An 18,580-nucleotide genomic window follows, 5' to 3' on the forward strand; every position below is an offset into this window, starting at 1 on the left:
CCCCGCGCGCACAACATAGCGCTCGCCTACGCCACTTCCACGACCCCATACACCGCAGCGCTGGTAGCGTTGGACCAGAGATATGGACGTATATGGGATTACGTGATCCAGGAGATCAGGCACATCGACCGCCTACCCCCAGCAACAGACAATCGAGCACTGGACGACCTGTCCATCAGAGTGCAGTCCCTGGTAGGGATGCTGGGAGCGCAGAGGGAAAAGGGTAGGCATGAACTATACGCCAACTCAAATGTAGAGAGGATCTTGGAGAAGCTACCGCCCGCCCGACAGGAGCGCTTTAGGCGGCAGAGAGACCACCGAGACCCTAATGGCCCCGAACCGAACCTCCTCGATCTAGCCGACTTCCTGGCGAGAGAAGTCAGCAGCTTACGGCTAGATACATTCGGACGGAGCACCCCTGGCTCCAGAGAAGGAACCAGGAGACTAAATGATGGAAGAAGATCGGTGACTGTCATGCACCAATCGGAGTCAGTGCCAAGCAGTAGGAGCCACAGTACCCCCTCAAGAAAGGAGAAGTGGAAGATAGTGTGCCCCTACTGTGAGAAAGAACACTGGCTGTCACAATGTGACTCATTCCCCAAGATGAATGCGGAGGAAGCGAGTCAATGGATAAAGTCCAACAGACGCTGTTTTCGCTGTGCGCGATCACACATGGCAGCCGAATGCCGCTTAAAGAAAAAGTGCAGTCGGTGCGATGGAGCCCATCTGGACATACTCCACGACAGTAACAGACGGCGGCCTCCACCCGCACCATCAAGCAGCAAAGCAAGCGTCATGTACATCGACCCCGCCAGCAGCAGCGGAGCCAGAGTGCTCTTAAAGGTAGTCCGTGTGACATTGAGCTACCAGAATAAAGTCATGGACACTTACGCCGTCCTTGATGACGGGTCAGAGAAGACCCTTCTGCTCGCGTCCGCTGCGGCCCAGCTAGGGCTGCGGGGGAGCGAAAACCAAATGACAATTCGGACAATAAGAAGAGATTTGAAAACGATAAAGGGCGAGAATGTCTCATTCTCTATCGCAGCAAGCGGCCAGCCCGAGCGACGGTACAGGATTACAGACGCTTTCACCAGCCAAGAAATAGGACTCTCGCGGTACACATACCCCGTAGCCAAGCTGATGGAGAAATATGTACATCTACGCAAGCTACCGATCCCACTCATAGACGGTGCTACCCCGACACTGTTGATAGGCTCCGACCATGCAGACCTCATTGTCCCGATAGACCGGGTTCATACCGGACCCAGAGGCTGTCCTGCAGCAGTCGAGACCCGCCTAGGATGGACTCTCCAAGGCCCACTCGCCAAATCTCTCAACCGAACCACAGCCACTAGCTGTCTCCACTCCCGAGTCACAGAGGGAGACACCGCACTCCTGCAGCATGTAGAGAGGCTATGGACCTTAGAACAAATGCCCTTTAAGAACGAAAAGAAAGACATTCGCTCTAAAGACGACATCTACGCCATTAACCTCCTCGAGATGGGAACAAAGAGAGTCCCAGTCAGCGGCGTGTTGAGATACGCCACGCCACTCCTGCGGCGGGAAGGGATGCCTACCTTTCACGCAAAGAAAGACGCCACAGAGCGGTACCTACTAAACACAGAGCGGCGCTTAGCCAAGGACCCCGCCCAAGAAAGTGTATACCGCGCTGAGATTGAGAAGCTCATCACAGCGGGACACGTCACAAAGATTGACGTTAAAGAGGCCGACCAGACGACTGAATCGTGGTACGTGCCCCACCACAAGGTTCATCACAACGGCAAAGACCGCATCGTGTTTAACTGCAGCTACCAGATCGGATCCCAAAATCTGAATAAAGAGCTATTGCCCGGTCCTACACTCGGCCCCTCCCTACTAGGCGTACTACTCCGCTTCCGCCAGGACAAGGTGGCTATCAGCGGGGATATCAAAGGGATGTTCCTGCAGGTGAGATTAGTAGAGGAGGACAAGCCCCTGTTGCGGTTCCTATGGAGAGAGAGGCCAGGAGATGAGCACCCAGCCATCTACCAATGGGAAGTCCTCCCTTTCGGAACTACATGCAGCCCATGCTGTGCTACATTTGCACTACAGAGACATGTCGCAGAGGACCCAGCAGCGGACGAAGAGGTCCGACACAGTGTGAAGAACAGCTTCTACGTAGATAACTGTCTACAAAGCGTTTCGACCCAGGAAGAAGCCGAGGCTCTCCTACATAAACTCCGCGCCTCTCTGATCAAAGGCGGCTTTGATCTCAGGCAGTGGGCCAGCAGCGATCCGCACGTATTGCGCAGCCTCTCCTCCGAGGACAAGGCAGCGAGCAGCGAGACCTGGATGGCCACAATCCCAGGAGAAGCCCAAGAGATGACACTAGGACTAGTGTGGCGCTTCAAAACAGATTCGCTCCACTATAGACACAAACCCCTGACCACGGAGCAGGGAAGGTCGACGGCAATACCGACCACCAGACGGAGTGTGTACAGAACACTCGCCCGACAATATGACCCGTTAGGATGTATACTACCGTACACCACCAGGGCAAAGATGATTGTACGAGCATTGTGGGACAAGGACCAGGGCTGGGACGACCCCATTCCCGCACACCTTGCATCCACCTGGAGAGAGTGGGAGATGGAACTCCACTCACTCCCAGGCGTTAATATACGCCGAAGCTACTTCCCACCCACGGTGAGGCCAGAGACATGTAAAATGGATTTACACGTCTTCAGTGACGCCTCCGAGGTCGCCTACGGATCAGTAGCCTACTTGCGGGCCCAAGAAGAGGGGGGAGAGATCTACACAGCATTCATCCTCGCCCGCTCGAGAATAGCCCCACGCAAGCAACAGTCTATCCCACGTCTAGAGCTCTGCGCAGCCCTCGCAGGAGCGCATCTAGCCACGCTCATCCAACGTGAGCTCACCATTCCGGTGCATAGAACAATCCTGTGGTCAGATTCCACGACAGTACTCGCCTGGATCAAATCGGATTCATGCAAATACAAAGTCTTCGTGGGAGTCAGAGTCACTGAGATTCAAGAGTTAACCGGAGAGTTAACCGGAGAAGCAAACTGGCGCTATGTTGATACAAAACACAACCCAGCTGACGTCATCACCCGGGGAATGTCCCTAGATGACTTAACCCGTCATAACATCTACAGTGACGGACCAGCATTCCTCAAGCTCCCGGAAGGAGATTGGCCCACGCCCACCCCGAGGGAAGCAAGTGACGAGGAGGCTGAGAATAAGAAACCCATGTTCTGTGGATTGAGCACTGTTGTCTCCGCAGACCCCAACATAGACGATTGCATTACCATAGAGAGTGCGCAGCAACGGACATTCCTGCGGCACCACCCAGAGATTAAGTCCCCCGCTGATATGTCAGCAGCTGACTACGAGGAAGCAGAACTGCTTCTACTGCAACGAGCCCAGAGAGACTCGTTCCCCGATGAACTAGACTGTCTACAGGGAGGAAAGCCCGTCCCATCAGACAGCAGATTGATTCATCTGGCCCCCGAGAGTGACACACATACCCTCATCAGAGTGGGTGGTCGCCTGCGGAGAGCCCCCAATTTACCGGATGACATTAAGTACCCGATCGTATTGAACAGCCGACACAAGGTCACAGAGCTGATTATAAAGAAATACGACGAGGATGTACACCACGCAGGAGCAGAGAGAGTCTTCGCGGAAATCAGACGTCGTTACTGGATACTTCAAGGAAGAGAGGCGGTGCGACGCTTCCAGCGAACCTGTCTAGACTGCCGAAAGTGGCGCGCGCAGCCCAGCATACCACGGATGGCTGACCTACCTCCATGTCGCCTCCGACTCGGCGACAAGCCATTCCACTCAACAGGCATGGACTGTTTTGGCCCGCTGCACATAAAGAAAGGAAGAGGCACCGAGAAGCGGTGGGGTATTGTATTCAAATGCATGACCACCAGAGCGATACATATTGAGCTCCTTCCGACCATGAGCGCAGACTCATTCCTTATGGCCTTCCGAAGATTCACATCACGGAAAGGAAAACCGTCTACATTATTGTCCGATCACGGGACAAACTTCAAAGGCGGAGAAAGAGAGCTGAGGGAGAGCTTCCAAGCTATGGGCCCAGAACTTAAGACCCACCTCGCTCCAGCCCAGATTGACTTCCAATTCAACCCCCCAAACGCACCCCACTTCGGTGGAATTTGGGAACGAGAAGTACGTTCTATAAAGACAGCCCTGTACGCAGTACTTGGGGCCCAGACTGTGGCGGAAGAAGTCCTAATGACAGTCCTCACGGAGATTGAGGGAGTATTGAACTCCAAGCCCCTCGGTTACGTCTCCAGTGATGTAGCAGATGTCGACCCAGTCACCCCCAACACCCTCCTGATGGGGCGGCTAGATCCCGCGTTACCCCAGACAATGTACCGGCCTGAAGAAGCGAACGGCCGACGAATGTGGAGGTACAGCCAAGTATTAGCCGACAAGTTTTGGAGCAGTTTCCTACTGCACTACCTACCGTCTCTACAGACCCGCCAGAAGTGGGTAAAAGAGAGAGACAATTTGACGGAAGGAACAGTCGTCATGATTATTGACCAGTCACTACCCAGAGCTATGTGGCCGGCTGGCCGCGTAAGCAAAGTGATCACCGGTGCCGACGGCAAGGTCCGAGCAGCTGAAGTACTCGTCCAGGGGCGCATTTACACCCGTCCTGTGGCGAGGCTCATAGAACTGCCCCGACTCCCAGACACAATCGATGATGACCATGACCCTATGACTTTGTGAGTTGACTGACCCTTACAGCGAACCCTTGAGTGGTAGACAATGCGGTTAATCTGTCTCTGCTTAACTAATTGGGTTGGGACCAATTAGGGGGCGGCTGTTCTGAAGGATCAGATTAAACCGAATATATATATTTATTTATATATATATATTTAATTGTATTTGTATATCCCCTGATATCCCTTGTATATTCCTTGTACAATATGCATTGAATATCCCTTCTAGTCTACTGAACATCCCATAATAGTCTCCATTCTACCATTGGACGAGACCTTGGTGCCAGGTCGCCATACCCCTCAGACCAGGTTCAATCGTACCGCTCAACATGTATGGACAAGTCCTAGTTCCGCGTAGGAATATGTCTACCGCACCACTAATGGTACTATTTGTTCATAGTGCGTATATATACTGCGCTATTAAAGTAGAGCTTTCTTTTAGTCCAGTTCCTTACCCTCCAACAGAGTGACAGACGCAAAAGCCTCCCCGCGAACCACGTGTGGGCAGTAAGGCCAATTCGGCCCAGTATCGGCATTGAGACATCGTGTATATTGATATTTGAATAGTCATATTTGGCACTATATCGTCGAGTTGGACGTATTCTATTAAGCTAATAATAGTCTATTCATATGTAGTGCCTCGTGCGGTAAGAGTTCTATAGTAATCAGCACCCCCATCGTTTCGGGCATCAGCTGGACGCTTATCCAGGGTGGTTGACCCCACGTGAAGCTGCACCCGAGGAGCTCCAGGCCAAAGAGCGAGTGGACCTGTATATTGGATTATTCTACCGACGACGGCTAGCCTTCCCCGGCTTGGATTATGCTTTGAGTACTTTGATTATTCTATGGATAAAGGCCAACACTGCGGTGTGTTGGAAATACCCCCCCCGGAGAGGACGACAGGTGAGAAGACGCTCTACACGACGAGGTCGCCTCACGTCTCTCCATCGTGGACCGGAGGACGCCGGCCACAGAGAGTCCAACTGCTTTCATCTGTGGATCGAGGATCGCTGGGCACCGGGTCGCACGACTGTGGGCTCTCCCAGGATACCCTCGGCCAGACGGGATACAGCCAGACTCTACCCCCCCCCTTCCAGCTGTCCTACAAGCAGTCGGAACCTTCCCCTAGTGTATCCAGCTATATAATCATTCAAGTATCATTGCTATTGTTCCCTAAATATTCCAGGTTGTATATTTGCTTCCTGCGCAATCAGAGATTGGACATTCGATATTGATCTATCTACGAATACTCATTTGCCATAAAAGTGCATACTATTTCAAATCATAAATGTAATTAAGTGATCGTTGTACATACCTTTTGCTATGTATTAAAACTCAAACTTTCGATTTGGTACATTTGTGTTGGATCCGTTTATCAGGTGGGAGTGTTCAACATATTCATACCTAGTACTGGGTGGCCAGAGTCTAAAGTACAAGAGGTAGTGGTAGTAAGTATCATATCTAACCATACAGTCAGGGAATTGTACCCCTCAGTTACACACACCGACCAAGACTCAATATCACATATGCATATAATTAGATAGTGAATGGAGGTTATGATTCGAGACACACTGCAGACAACACAGACAAGGTAAACACATTAGTTGGGGAAATTGGGACTTGACTCGACATATAATACAAATAACACGTACTAGACTAAACTGTAGACTGTAGATCGTTTCCGCGGTTTGACCCGGGAGAGTGGGATCTCGTGGGTTCGTTGTGCGTGGGGTGGGGTGCTTGGTGACATGGGAGGTAGCGGGCTTGGCTCGGTGGGGGGGGGGAACCGCCCCTCGCCCCTCCACTGAGCCTGGCCCAATCAAATTCAAGGGACCCGTGTCGCTGAGTGCTGGGCCCCGCGTGGGACGGACCTGGGATGCCCGGTTTCTAGGGGGGGATGGCGGGAGGGGGGGGTTCCTCTTACGGGGTCTGGACAGCTGAACGAGGCCATATTCAAGGGACCCATATCTGTATGTTGTTACGTTATGGATGTCACTGTAAATATTGTGTTGTATGTCTATAAATGTTAAATAAAAATGTAAGTAAAAAATAAATTAAAAAACGCCATATCTCGTTCCTGGCACTCTAAAGTGTTAAAGGAGGGTTCAACATGTGTCTTATTTTGGGAGAGAATTGTTCACAAATATTGATTGAACATGGAAGTAACTTATTGGAATTCATCATTTGGGCGTTGTTCCCTTTTAGACCTAAAAGTAAGTTCAAACTCCTTTTTGTTTGGGGGGGTGAGGGTTGTTACTGCTGGTGGGGGGGGGGGGGTTGTTACTGCTGGGGGTGGGGGTTGTTACTGCTGGGGCGGGGGGTTGCTACTGCTGGGGGTGGGGGGGTTGTTACTGCTGGGGGGGGGGGGTGTTACTGCTGGGGGGGGGGGGGGGGTTGTTACTGCTGGAGGGGGGGTACTGCTGGGGGGGGGTTACTGTCTGCTCAGGACTGTTGTTGATCACATGAAGCTGATGTCTTGTCTCTGACCTCTGACCCCAGCAGACCCAAGTGTGTGGATGAGGTGGCCTTCCAGGACGAGGTGGTGGCCGTGTTGAAGAAGTCTCTGCAGGGCGCCGACGTGAGAGAACCTTTAACCTCCATGACCCTTAACCTTTAACCTCCATGACCCTTAACCTGCTCCTCATGACCCTTAACCTTTAACCTCCATGACCCTTAACCTTTAACCTCCATGACCCTTAACCTGCTCCTCATGACCCTTAACCTTTAACCTCCATGACCCTCAACCTGCTCCTCATGACCCTTAAAGGCCAACTTGCAGGTTAAACCCTACTCTGCAATTATGGGTAGTTTACATCATTGGTATCTAATTTAATAATAAAATTTTTTTCCATTTGACGCCGGAAATGCCACTCAGAAAGGGTTAAAAAGGTCCACACACGAATAACATGCACGGAGCAAGTCAAAAAGCCTATCAGACGCTAGCAGGGCCGTGACGTCACCCGAGGCAACTTATGCCTTATGCCCGTCCGGGTCATAGTATTACTGGCTATATGGATATATGGCTATATGGCTCCTGCTAACGTTAGCGTTATGTCTACTGTCGTGAACCATTTAAATCGGGCCATGCAAAAGAGTTTGGGGAACGAGTAAATGTGTGCAGGTCCTCTTCTCAGATCACATCATCACATCATGCCGGCTAGCAAGCTACACGTCCCGGGCCCCGGCATGTTGATACGATAGCAGCCCCTTTAGCCCACTCGGTGCATCAGTCACGATAGCTATGAGCTAACTAACGTTACAAGCTCAAACACCTTATAACTACTACTATTGTCGTGTCCATGGGTTCCCTGGCAGAGTACTTGTGAGGACAGGGTATGCAGGGACGTGCACAGGACTTTAGAAAGGCAGGTGCCCGTAATCATAAAAGGGCATTAATTATTAAATGTAATGCGAGTGCGCGCAGCTCGCAAGCGCGATTTTTGGGGTTAATACAAGTCTATCATGGTACATTCAGTTTCACCGATAGATGTCACCAAAACTACATAGTGTCCCTTTAATAACACAATATGCGCTCCAGACCAACAGCTGCTGGAGAGAGAGAGAGAGAGAGAGAGAGAGAGAGAGAGAGAGAGAGAGAGAGAGAGAGAGAGAGAGAGAGAGAGAGAGAGGAGAGAGAGAGAGAGAGAGAGAGAGAGAGAGAGAGAGAGAGAGAGAGAGAGAGAGAGAGAGAGAGAGAGAGAGATAGAGAGAGAGAGAGAGATAGAGAGAGAGAGAGAGAGAGAGAGATGCGTGTTTTCCTGCACTAGCAGCAGGGAGGGAGGGGCTGGGGAGGGCTGATCTGGCGACGTGTTTCACGAAAATATACAGTGCACTGCAAACCCGACATTTTATTTTGTTGGGCAAATACCTTACCTGATGTGTACTCTTGCTTTGTTTTAGTTGAAATAGTAACTGTAAAAAAAGAGGTCTCGACTCGAGTGTGAGGGCACTGTGAGCTCAACAACAGCTGGATATCAATTTCCTGTTCAGTGCACTGCTGGCCCTGCGCGGTTTACATGTCTCATTGATCATCACACACCCACGTGCTATGCCTATGCGTAAGGCTGGAAGGACCTATTACGAGAGGGGTGGCATTTCTCTCTCTTTCTTTACCTAATATTTAGATTCTATCGTGACATCTTTCATTTGGAAGGGCAGGGCAGTATATATATATATGTGCAACAGTAAAAAAAAAAAAAAAAAAGAGGGTGGCATAAAAAGGGCACTTTCTAATGAGAAATGAAAAAGGCAGGTGCCCGGGCACCCCTTCACCCTATGTATGCACGTGCCTGGGGGTATGCAAGGAGGAGAGAACCATTTTAAATCGGGCATTCATGCCGGCTAGAAAGCTATGTCCCGGCATGTTGCTAGCACAATAGCTACCATGCTGGGCTAAGCTACGTTAGCTTCTAGCGTTGTATACACAATAAACGACACAATGATTTACATTATTACAAATATGGTAACGTGGTTGTGGCTTTTACAAATAGTGGTTAGCTTTAGACATGAATGGCTATGATCACGGAGCAATAATGTTGTTAGGTGAAACAGATACATTTTCATTCATCACTCCTCGGCTAGTAGTAGCAAGGCTCTCTGCCTCCTGCCAGCTACCTGCCTGTGACTCTCAGAGCCCCTCGCTGCCCTGCACCTCGTCAGCATTAAGATCACACACGCACGTTATTAATCCATGGATTTCAAGTTCAAGTTCTTTAATAGTTGTCATACAGAAGTACAGAATACTTTCATACAAAATGCTTCTTACTGTTACGCTCCAGAGACTGTGCTAGACAAGATAGTATCAAATAACATAATAACATAATATAGCATGAATTTAGAAGAAGAAAATGAGGTCACAGTGTTCGGTATAGACATATGTACAATGTTCTGAGTTACCATATAATATACAATACACAATACTATGCAGGTGTACTAATGTACAGTACTATCTAGTGCAAAGCAGAAATGGGATGAGGTACAATTTTAGGTACAATTTACAGGAAGGTGTACGAGTTGTAGTGCAATCCTTCATCCATAAATATAAAGTGTGGGGAGTGGGTGCTACAGTGTGTTTGTTTAAAGTGGGTGTGTGCTATAAGTGTGTGGAGTGGGTGCTACAGTGTGTTTGTTTAAAGTGAGTGTGTGCGTGTGGATGTGTGTGCTATGTGCGTTTGGTGGTTGTTGTTGTGTAGTGTTCATTCATTGTTCGTTTAGCAGCCTGATGGCCTGGGGATAGAAGCTTCTTCTGAGTCTTTCTGTGCTCGCCTTGAGACTCCTGTATCGCTTGCCTGACCGCAGCAGTTCAAAGAGGCAGTTGTTCGGGTGACTGGAGTCTTTAATGATTCTCTTAGCCTTGCCCTTGCAACGCTTGTAGTAAATGTTCTGGAGGGTGGGGAGCCCCCCCTCCAATTGTGCGTTCGGCTGAACGTGTCACTCTTTGTAGTCTGCTTTGGTCTTGTGCAGTGCTATTCCCAAACCAGGAGGTGATGTTGCCGGTCAAGATGCTCTCTATTGTACATGAGTAGAAGTTCTTAAGGATCTTCTGGCTGACTTGGAACTTCCTTAGGCGCCTGAGGAAGTAGAGGCGTTGTCGTGCCTTCTTCACAACACTGTTAATGTGTGTGGTCCATGTCAAGTCCTCGGATATGTAGGCTCCGAGGTACTTAAAGCTGTTGACTCTCTCAACCGGTGCCCCGTCGATGCTGAGGGGGCTGTATTCCTTGACCCCCGACCTCCTGAAGTCCACAATCATCTCCTTTGTTTTGCTGACGTTCAGGGAGAGGCTGTTTTCCTGGCACCATCCCGCCAGGACCTTGACCTCTTCCAGGTAGGCCCTCTCGTCGTTGGCAGAGATCAGGCCCACCACCACTGTGTCGTCAGCAAATTTGACGATTGTATTGCTACTCCGCTGAGCCACACAGTCGTGTGTGTACAGGGAGTAGAGGAGGGGACTCAGAACACAGCCCTGGGGGGCCCCTATGTTGAGGGTGATGGATGAGGAGGTGCAGTTGCCTGCTCTCACCACCTGGGGTCTGCCAGTCAGGAAGTCCAAGACCCACTGGCAGAGTTCATAGCCCAAGCCCAGGTCCCTGAGCTTGGCTATGAGTATGGAGGGGACTATGGTATTGAATGCCGAGCTGTAGTCGATGAATAGCATTCTCACATAGTTCCCCTGCCTCTTGTCCAGGTGTGATGCTGCTGTGTGCAGCACATGGGATATGGCGTCCTCCGTGGACCTGTTGGGGCGGTATGCAAATTGCAGGGGGTCCATGTTGATGGGGAGGGAGGAGCAGATGTAGCCCTTTACTAGCTTCTCAAAGCACTTCATGGCTATGGAGGTGAGAGCTACAGGGCGGTAGTCGTTGAGGCAAGCAGGCTTGGATTTTTTGGGTACAGGGATAATAGTGGACTTCTTCAGGCAGGTGGGGATGACAGCCTGTTCTAAGGACAGGTTAAATATGTCAGTGAATACTGGGGCCAGTTGGTCGGCACAGATATCCACGTGCGTGATGGTTGTGGTTTGGTCGACAAAATGTTTGATAAAAACGCTAAAACTGGGTCAATTTCAATAATTCCCCCCCCCTCTTCATGAAAGTCAGCGTTGGCCGAGTCACATTGTTTATTGAACAAAAATACAACCTGCAAGTTGGCCTTTAACCTGCATCCTCCAAATTAACCTACTGGTCAGTGGCGGCCGCTGCCGCTGGTGCCTTGTAGGTCGCAGTTCTCGTTAATAGGTCGAGTTGAAAATGTAATGCTCTGAGATGCTCTGGAGCAATCTCTCTCTGTCTCTCGGATCAATCAAATCAAATAATTAACACATGTATGTTGTCATTTTAAACAACTCACCATTCATTCATTATGCATCAGCAGCAACACAAACACGCACAGCTCTCTCTCTCTCTCTCGCTCTCTCTCTCTCGCTCTCTCTCTCTCAGATGATGTCAGATCCATTCAATAATAAACACATTTGTAAAGCTCGTTATTTTAAACAAGTTACCATTCATTGTCTGAGTGGTTATGTCCCACATGCGGCGAAATGAGAGAGAGAGAGCGAGAGAGAGAGAGAGAGAGCGAGAGAGAGAGAGCATTTTAGTAAAGTTACATTTTCAACAAGATTGCTGCTATTTAAACACTTCATGGAAACGGGGTAACGTTAACCTTATGTCGACTGTAGTATTGTATGACCTCGACATAACGTTTAAACGTTAACGTTACTCCGTTTCCATGCAGTAATTATAAAAGTGGCCAGCTAAGCTAACGGAGCTAACAGCTAGCAGTAGCTGTAACGTTACAACGTTATGCGGCATCAGTAGACAACGTATCATGTATTAAACTAGAGTTAAGATCGCTAATCTACCTTGTTGTTGGCTTGTTGATAAAGTATATCCACTCCATGGCATTGTCCATCCAGCCTGTGTTGATGTCCATCCATTGTCCATACATGTCCCTCCACACTGCATCCATATATAGCTTGTTGTTAGCCAACAAGCTGTGTGAGTGAAGAGCTGTGTCTTTGTCCATTTCCGCCTCGAACAGCCTGCAAACTACCTGGCGTTCTATCGCCATGCTCTAAGACAAACTCTAACCTTAACCAACTTTGAAAGAGTGCCTAAGCTCAGTGTAGTTGCTGTTGTTGTTGACGAGTCGACTGAACTGCTGTTGCTGTGTTGCATTCTCTCTGTAAGCCAACCCGAGAAATGCGGCTATGGAAAAAAACTGGCATCGCGTCGGCCAATCAGAGAGCGTCTCCACGAAAATGCGGCTATGGAAATTCTTCACGGAAGTTCACGCGGCTGCCTAGACCGCTTCAAATCGCGCTCGGATTCCAACATAATAGTCATATTTTTTATTTATTTTTTGTCTTTTTCCCCCTCCATTTTCCTCCGATTTTTCTCCCATCCCAATGTTAGTCGTATGCCAATTCCCAGTCCCTTCCTGGTCGCTGCGCACTTACCCCCCACAGTCAGATCATCTGGGAGAGTGGAGGCTACCACGTGCTTCCTCCGACACACGTCCAGCCAATCACCGCTTCTTTTCACCTGGCAGCGCGGATTCTCATCGAGAGGGCGTAGCGTGTGGGAGGACCACACTATCCCCCTCGAGTCCTATCCGCGCTTAGCAGGCGCCCCGACCGAACTGTAGGAGTCGCTGTTTACAACGACCCAGACCCACCCCGCCAGCTTCTCCCACCCTCTAATACAGCCAATTGTATTAGTGCAGACGGCCAGCCAAGCTGGTGACAACCCCGGAGCTGTGAGCTGGATTCGAACAGGCGAATCCAGCTCACAGCTCCGGGGCTGGTGACGAACGCAATCTCCGCTCGGCCACCTAACCGCCTATAATAGTCATATTTCAACGCACAACGCCGTATGCACTGATTGGCTGTGACGGAGACAGCGATCAAACTGTGACACGCACTCAGAGCGCTATCGCTTCTAGCCCGGGCGAGAAATACGAAAAAATAAAAAAAACGTGATGTCACTTCCTGCTTTGGAAAACGAGTGTTTTTTAATTGCGATAATAACGTTATATTGTGCATTGGAAACACAAACATACTTAAAATGAGTAAATATTATTTATTTTAAACATGTTTATATTATTTATAGGGCTATAAAACAAAAAAACTAAAAACGTATTTGTCTTGTTCTCTCATATAACCAGGGTAGGAGCTGAGGGGGGGCGGCGCCCGAGCGCCCCTAGTGGTAGAGCCGCCACTGCTACTGGTGCTTTCACACGCTAGGTGCTTTCACACGCCAGGTGCTTTCACACGCTAGGTGCTTTTACACGCTAGGTGCTTTCACACGCTTGGTGCTTTCACACGCTTGGTGCTTTCACACGCTTGGTGCTTTCACACGCTAGGTGCTTTTACACGCTAGGTGCTTTCACACGCTTGGTGCTTTCACACGCTTGGTGCTTTCACACGCTAGGTGCTTTTACACGCTAGGTGCTTTCACACGCTTGGTGCTTTCACACGCTTGGTGCTTTCACACGCTTGGTGCTTTCACACGCTTGGTGCTTTCACACGCTAGGTGCTTTTACACGCTAGGTGCTTGGTGCTTTCACACGCTAGGTGCTTTTACACGCTAGGTGCTTTTACACGCTAGGTGCTTTCACACGCTAGGTGCTTTCACACGCTAGGTGCTTTCACACGCTAGGTGCTTTCACACGCTTGGTGCTTTCACACGCTTGGTGCTTTCACACGCTAGGTGCTTTCACACGCTAGGTGCTTTCACACGCTTGGTGCTTTCACACGCTAGGTGCTTTCACACGCTAGGTGCTTTCACACGCTTGGTGCTTTCACACGCTTGGTGCTTTCACACGCTAGGTGCTTTCACACGCTAGGTGCTTTCACACACTTGGTGCTTTCACGCGCTAGGTGCTTTCACACGCTAGGTGCTTTCACACGCTTGGTGCTTTCACACGCTAGGTGCTTTCACACACTAGGTGCTTTCACACGCTAGGTGCTTTCACACGCTAGGTGCTTTCACACGCTAGGTGCTTTCACACGCTAGGTGCTTTCACACGCTAGGTGCTTTCACGCGCTAGGTGCTTTCACACGCTAGGTGCTTTCACACGCTAGGTGCTTTCACACGCTAGGTGCTTGGTGCTTTCACACGCTTGGTGCTTTCACACGCTAGGTGCTTTCACACGCTAGGTGCTTTCACACGCTAGGTGCTTTCACGCGCTAGGTGCTTTCACACGCTTGGTGCTTTCACACGCTAGGTGCTTTCACACGCTAGGTGCTTTCACGCGCTAGGTGCTTTCACGCGCTAGGTGCTTTCACACGCTTGGTGCTTTCACACGCTAGGTGCTTTCACACGCTTGGTGCTTTCACACGCTTGGTGCTTTCACACACTAGGTGCTTTCACACGCTTGGTGCTTTCACACGCTAGGTGCTTTCACACGCTTGGTGCTTTCACACGCTAGGTGCTTTCACACGCTAGGTGCTTTCACACGCTTGGTGCTTTCACACGCTTGGTGCTTTCACACGCTAGGTGCTTTCACACGCTAGGTGCTTGGTGCTTTCACACGCTAGGTGCTTGGTGCTTTCACACGCTTGGTGCTTTCACACGCTAGGTGCTTTCACACGCTTGGTGCTTTCACACGCTAGGTGCTTTCACACGCTAGGTGCTTTCACACGCTTGGTGCTTTCACACGCTAGGTGCTTTCACACGCTAGGTGCTTTCACACGCTAGGTGCTTTCACACGCTAGGTGCTTTCACGCGCTAGGTGCTTTCACACGCTTGGTGCTTTCACACGCTAGGTGCTTTCACACGCTAGGTGCTTTCACACGCTAGGTGCTTTCACACGCTAGGTGCTTTCACGCGCTAGGTGCTTTCACACGCTTGGTGCTTTCACACACTAGGTGCTTTCACACGCTAGGTGCTTTCACACGCTAGGTGCTTTCACACGCTAGGTGCTAGATGCTTTCACACGCTTGGTGCTTTCACACGCTAGGTGCTTTCACACGCTAGGTGCTTTCACACGCTAGGTGCTTTCACACGCTAGGTGCTTTCACACGCTTGGTGCTTTCACACGCTAGGTGCTTTCACACGCTAGGTGCTTTCACACGCTAGGTGCTTTCACACGCTAGGTGCTTTCACACGGACCAATCTGACTGTTTCAGTCCCGATACTGATACCTGGGCTGGAGTACTGATCACATCCATCCACTTTATATTTAAAGAAAAATTATAATTGTGTTCTATTTATTTTTGGGCTTTCTGTATTTTTCACCCATTCCCAATTAAATTTTATTTTACTTTTAAGGGTACCGACCGCATCACGTGAGATCCCCCGGCGCCACATTATTTTATTTTTGTCCGATGACAAAAATATTGCGATTACCGCGAAACGGAAAACGGAAACCTATCAACGTTTACACGCACAATACACGCTTACCTAGCAGTCGGGCCGATGGCAAGCCCAAAACAATTTTACAAAGCTAAATGCAGACAATGCTTGCTGCAATATTAGATATACAGGTGCAGCCCGATAAATTAGAATATTGTGGAAAAGTTATTTTATTTCAGTAATTCAATTCAAAAAGCGAAACTCTCGTGGATTATAGATTCATTACACACAAAGTGAAATATTTCAAGCCTTTTATTTGTTTTAGTTTTGATGATTATGTCTTACAGCTCATGAAAGCCCAAAATTCTGTATCACCAATAAAAAATAAATGTATTTTTCTTTTGTATATATAGAAATGCCGGCCTTCTGAAAAGTATGTTCATATATGTTCACTCAGTACTTGGTTGGGGCTCCTTTTGCACAAATGACTGCATCAATACGGCTAAATATATTGACTTTTCCACGATATTCAAATTTATTGAGCTGCACCTGTATATTAACAAATTGTTCTAAATAAATAATATTAATGACAATAAATGATTGGAAGTTTGGACAAATGTTTCACAACTGAGGTAGGTAGATTCAATTGCTAGATACTAAAGTACAGAAAAAAGGTACCGTTGGGTATCGGTATCGGTTGAAATGTGAACGGTAGCCAGAGTTGTAGTCTGTGACACCTGGTAGTCTGTGATGTGACTGATATAGTAACTTGTAGTCTGTGCCACCTGGTAGTCTGTGATGTGACTGATATAGTAACTTGTAGTCTGTGACACCTGGTAGTCTATGATGTGACTGATATTGTTGTGAAGGGCCAGATTAAACCGAATATATATATTTATTATATATGTATATTTAATTGTATTTGTATATTCTCTAATATTCCTTGATATCCCTTGTATATTCCTTGTACAATATGCATTGAATATCCATTCTAGCCTACTGAACATCCCATAATAGTCTCCATTCTACTATTGGTCGAGACCTTGGTGCCAGGCTGCCATACCCCCCAGACCCAGTTCAAACGTACCGCTCAACATGTACGAACAAGTCCTAGTTCCGCGTAGGAATCTGGCTACCGCACCACTAACGGTACTATTTGTTCATAGTGCGTATATATACTGCGCTACTAAAGTAGGACTTCCTTTTCAGTCCAGTTTCTTACCCTCCAATAGAGTGACAGACGTAAAGCCTCCCCGCGACGCCACGTGTGGGAGTAAGGCCAAGTTCGGCCTACCATCGGTATTGAGACATCGTGTATATTAATATTTGAATAGTCATATTTGGCACTATATCGTCGAGTTGGACGTAGTCTATTAAGCTAATAATAGTCTATTCATATGTAGTGCTTCGTGCGGTGAGAATACTATCGTAGTCAGTACCCCATCGTTTCGGGCAGAGAACTGGCTGCTTATCCAGGATGGTCGACCCCATGTGAGACTGCATCCGAGGAGCCCCAGAGCCGACGAGCGAGTGGACCTGTATACCGGATTATTCTACCGACGACAGCCCGCCTTCCCAGGCACGGATTATGCTTTGTGTACAGTGATTATTCCATGGATAAAGACCCCCGACACTGCCGTGTGTTGAAACCCCCCCCCCCTGGAGAGGACGCAAGGTGAGGAGACGCTCTGCAAGACGAGGTCGCTTCACGTCTCTCCCCCGTGGACCGGAGAGAGCCGGCTCACAGAGAGTCCACCTGCTTTCATCTGTGGTCCAAGGATCGCTGGCGCACCGAGCTGCACAACTGTGGGTTCACCCAGGATACCCTTGGCCGGACGAGGCAGCCAGACTCTACCCCCCCCCCCCCCTCCTACTCCTGTTGTCTTACAAGCGACCGGATTAACCCCCCTAGTGTATCCAGTCTTATAATCATTAAAGTATCATTGCTGTTATTCCTTAACTATTCCAGGTCGTATATTTACCACCTGCGCCATCAGAGATTGGACATTCTCTATTGATATACCGACGAATACTCTTTGCCATAAAAGTGCGTACTATTTCAATTCATAAATGTAATTAAGTGATTAAGTGCTTGCTCTACACACCATTGCTGTGTAGGAATAAATACATACTTCGACTTCGTACATTTGTGTTGGATCCGTTTCATCTACGTGAGAGTGTTTATCATAATATATTTATGCCGAGTACTGGGTGGCCGAATATAAAGTACAAAGGTAGTGGTAGTAAGTATCATATCTAGTAATACAGTCAGGGAATTGTACCCCTCAGTTACAATTGGTCCTTCGAGCCGGATGGTAATTAGTGTAATATTAATATAGTGTTATTAATATTGAAATGGCCTATGATGAACACTCCACGAAACGATCCTCCTAACCAACGCCCGCAGCGCGAACGACGGCTCCCTCAGTACTTAGAGGCTTACGCTGTCAGTCAACAACCTAGTCTTCTACTAACAGTAAACGCGGTAAAACTAGAAAGTATGTCTAACCCCAACGCCCAGACTACCCCGACCATAGAGGCCCCTACGGGTTCTAATGTAACTGACCAAGTTCACGGTGGGGACCAGTGGGAACCAGACATGACTTCACACCCCGCCAGTACTGAAGAAGTAGTCCCCGATGAGTCCCGGGAGGAATACAACGCTACCGAGAGAGAACTCGGCACGGAAGAAGACGGGGAGAGCACCGTGGAGATAGAGCTCCAAGGCTCCGCAAGGAGTACCCCGAGGGAAGGCTCCCCTATACAACCGCCTTCTCCCAGCGAGGCAGAGAGGACCCTACAGCAGGCCTTCCTCATCAGCCTGAACGCCGCTGCTGAACGCGACCGACTGCAGATCCAGCAGCGGAGCGAAGAAGAGCATATACGTCTAGAAATAAGACTCATTCAGAGGGAAGAGAATGTGGCCCGAGACCGAGCAGACAGCCAGCGAGCAGCTGCTGGTGCTCTACGGGACGCAGAGCGCGACAGACAGCAAGCGCAACTAATAGAACAGCTGATCAGACGGAC

The 18,580-nt window shown here is 49.2% G+C and overlaps 1 protein-coding gene across 1 annotated transcript in view; it reads left to right on the plus strand.

The window, feature by feature from the left end:
- The window catches only part of rfc4 (replication factor C (activator 1) 4), a 68,673-nt gene that overhangs the window by 14,306 nt on the left and 35,787 nt on the right, over positions 1-18,580 (plus strand). The window contains exon 3 of the mRNA XM_084308720.1: positions 7,257-7,335. Coding sequence (XP_084164846.1) covers positions 7,257-7,335 — 79 coding nt within the window. The remainder of the gene's footprint in view (positions 1-7,256; positions 7,336-18,580) is intronic.

The sequence above is a fragment of the Notolepis coatsorum genome (assembly GCF_963971535.1).
Source record: "Notolepis coatsorum genome assembly, chromosome: 2".
Lineage (NCBI taxonomy): Eukaryota > Metazoa > Chordata > Actinopteri > Aulopiformes > Paralepididae > Notolepis > Notolepis coatsorum.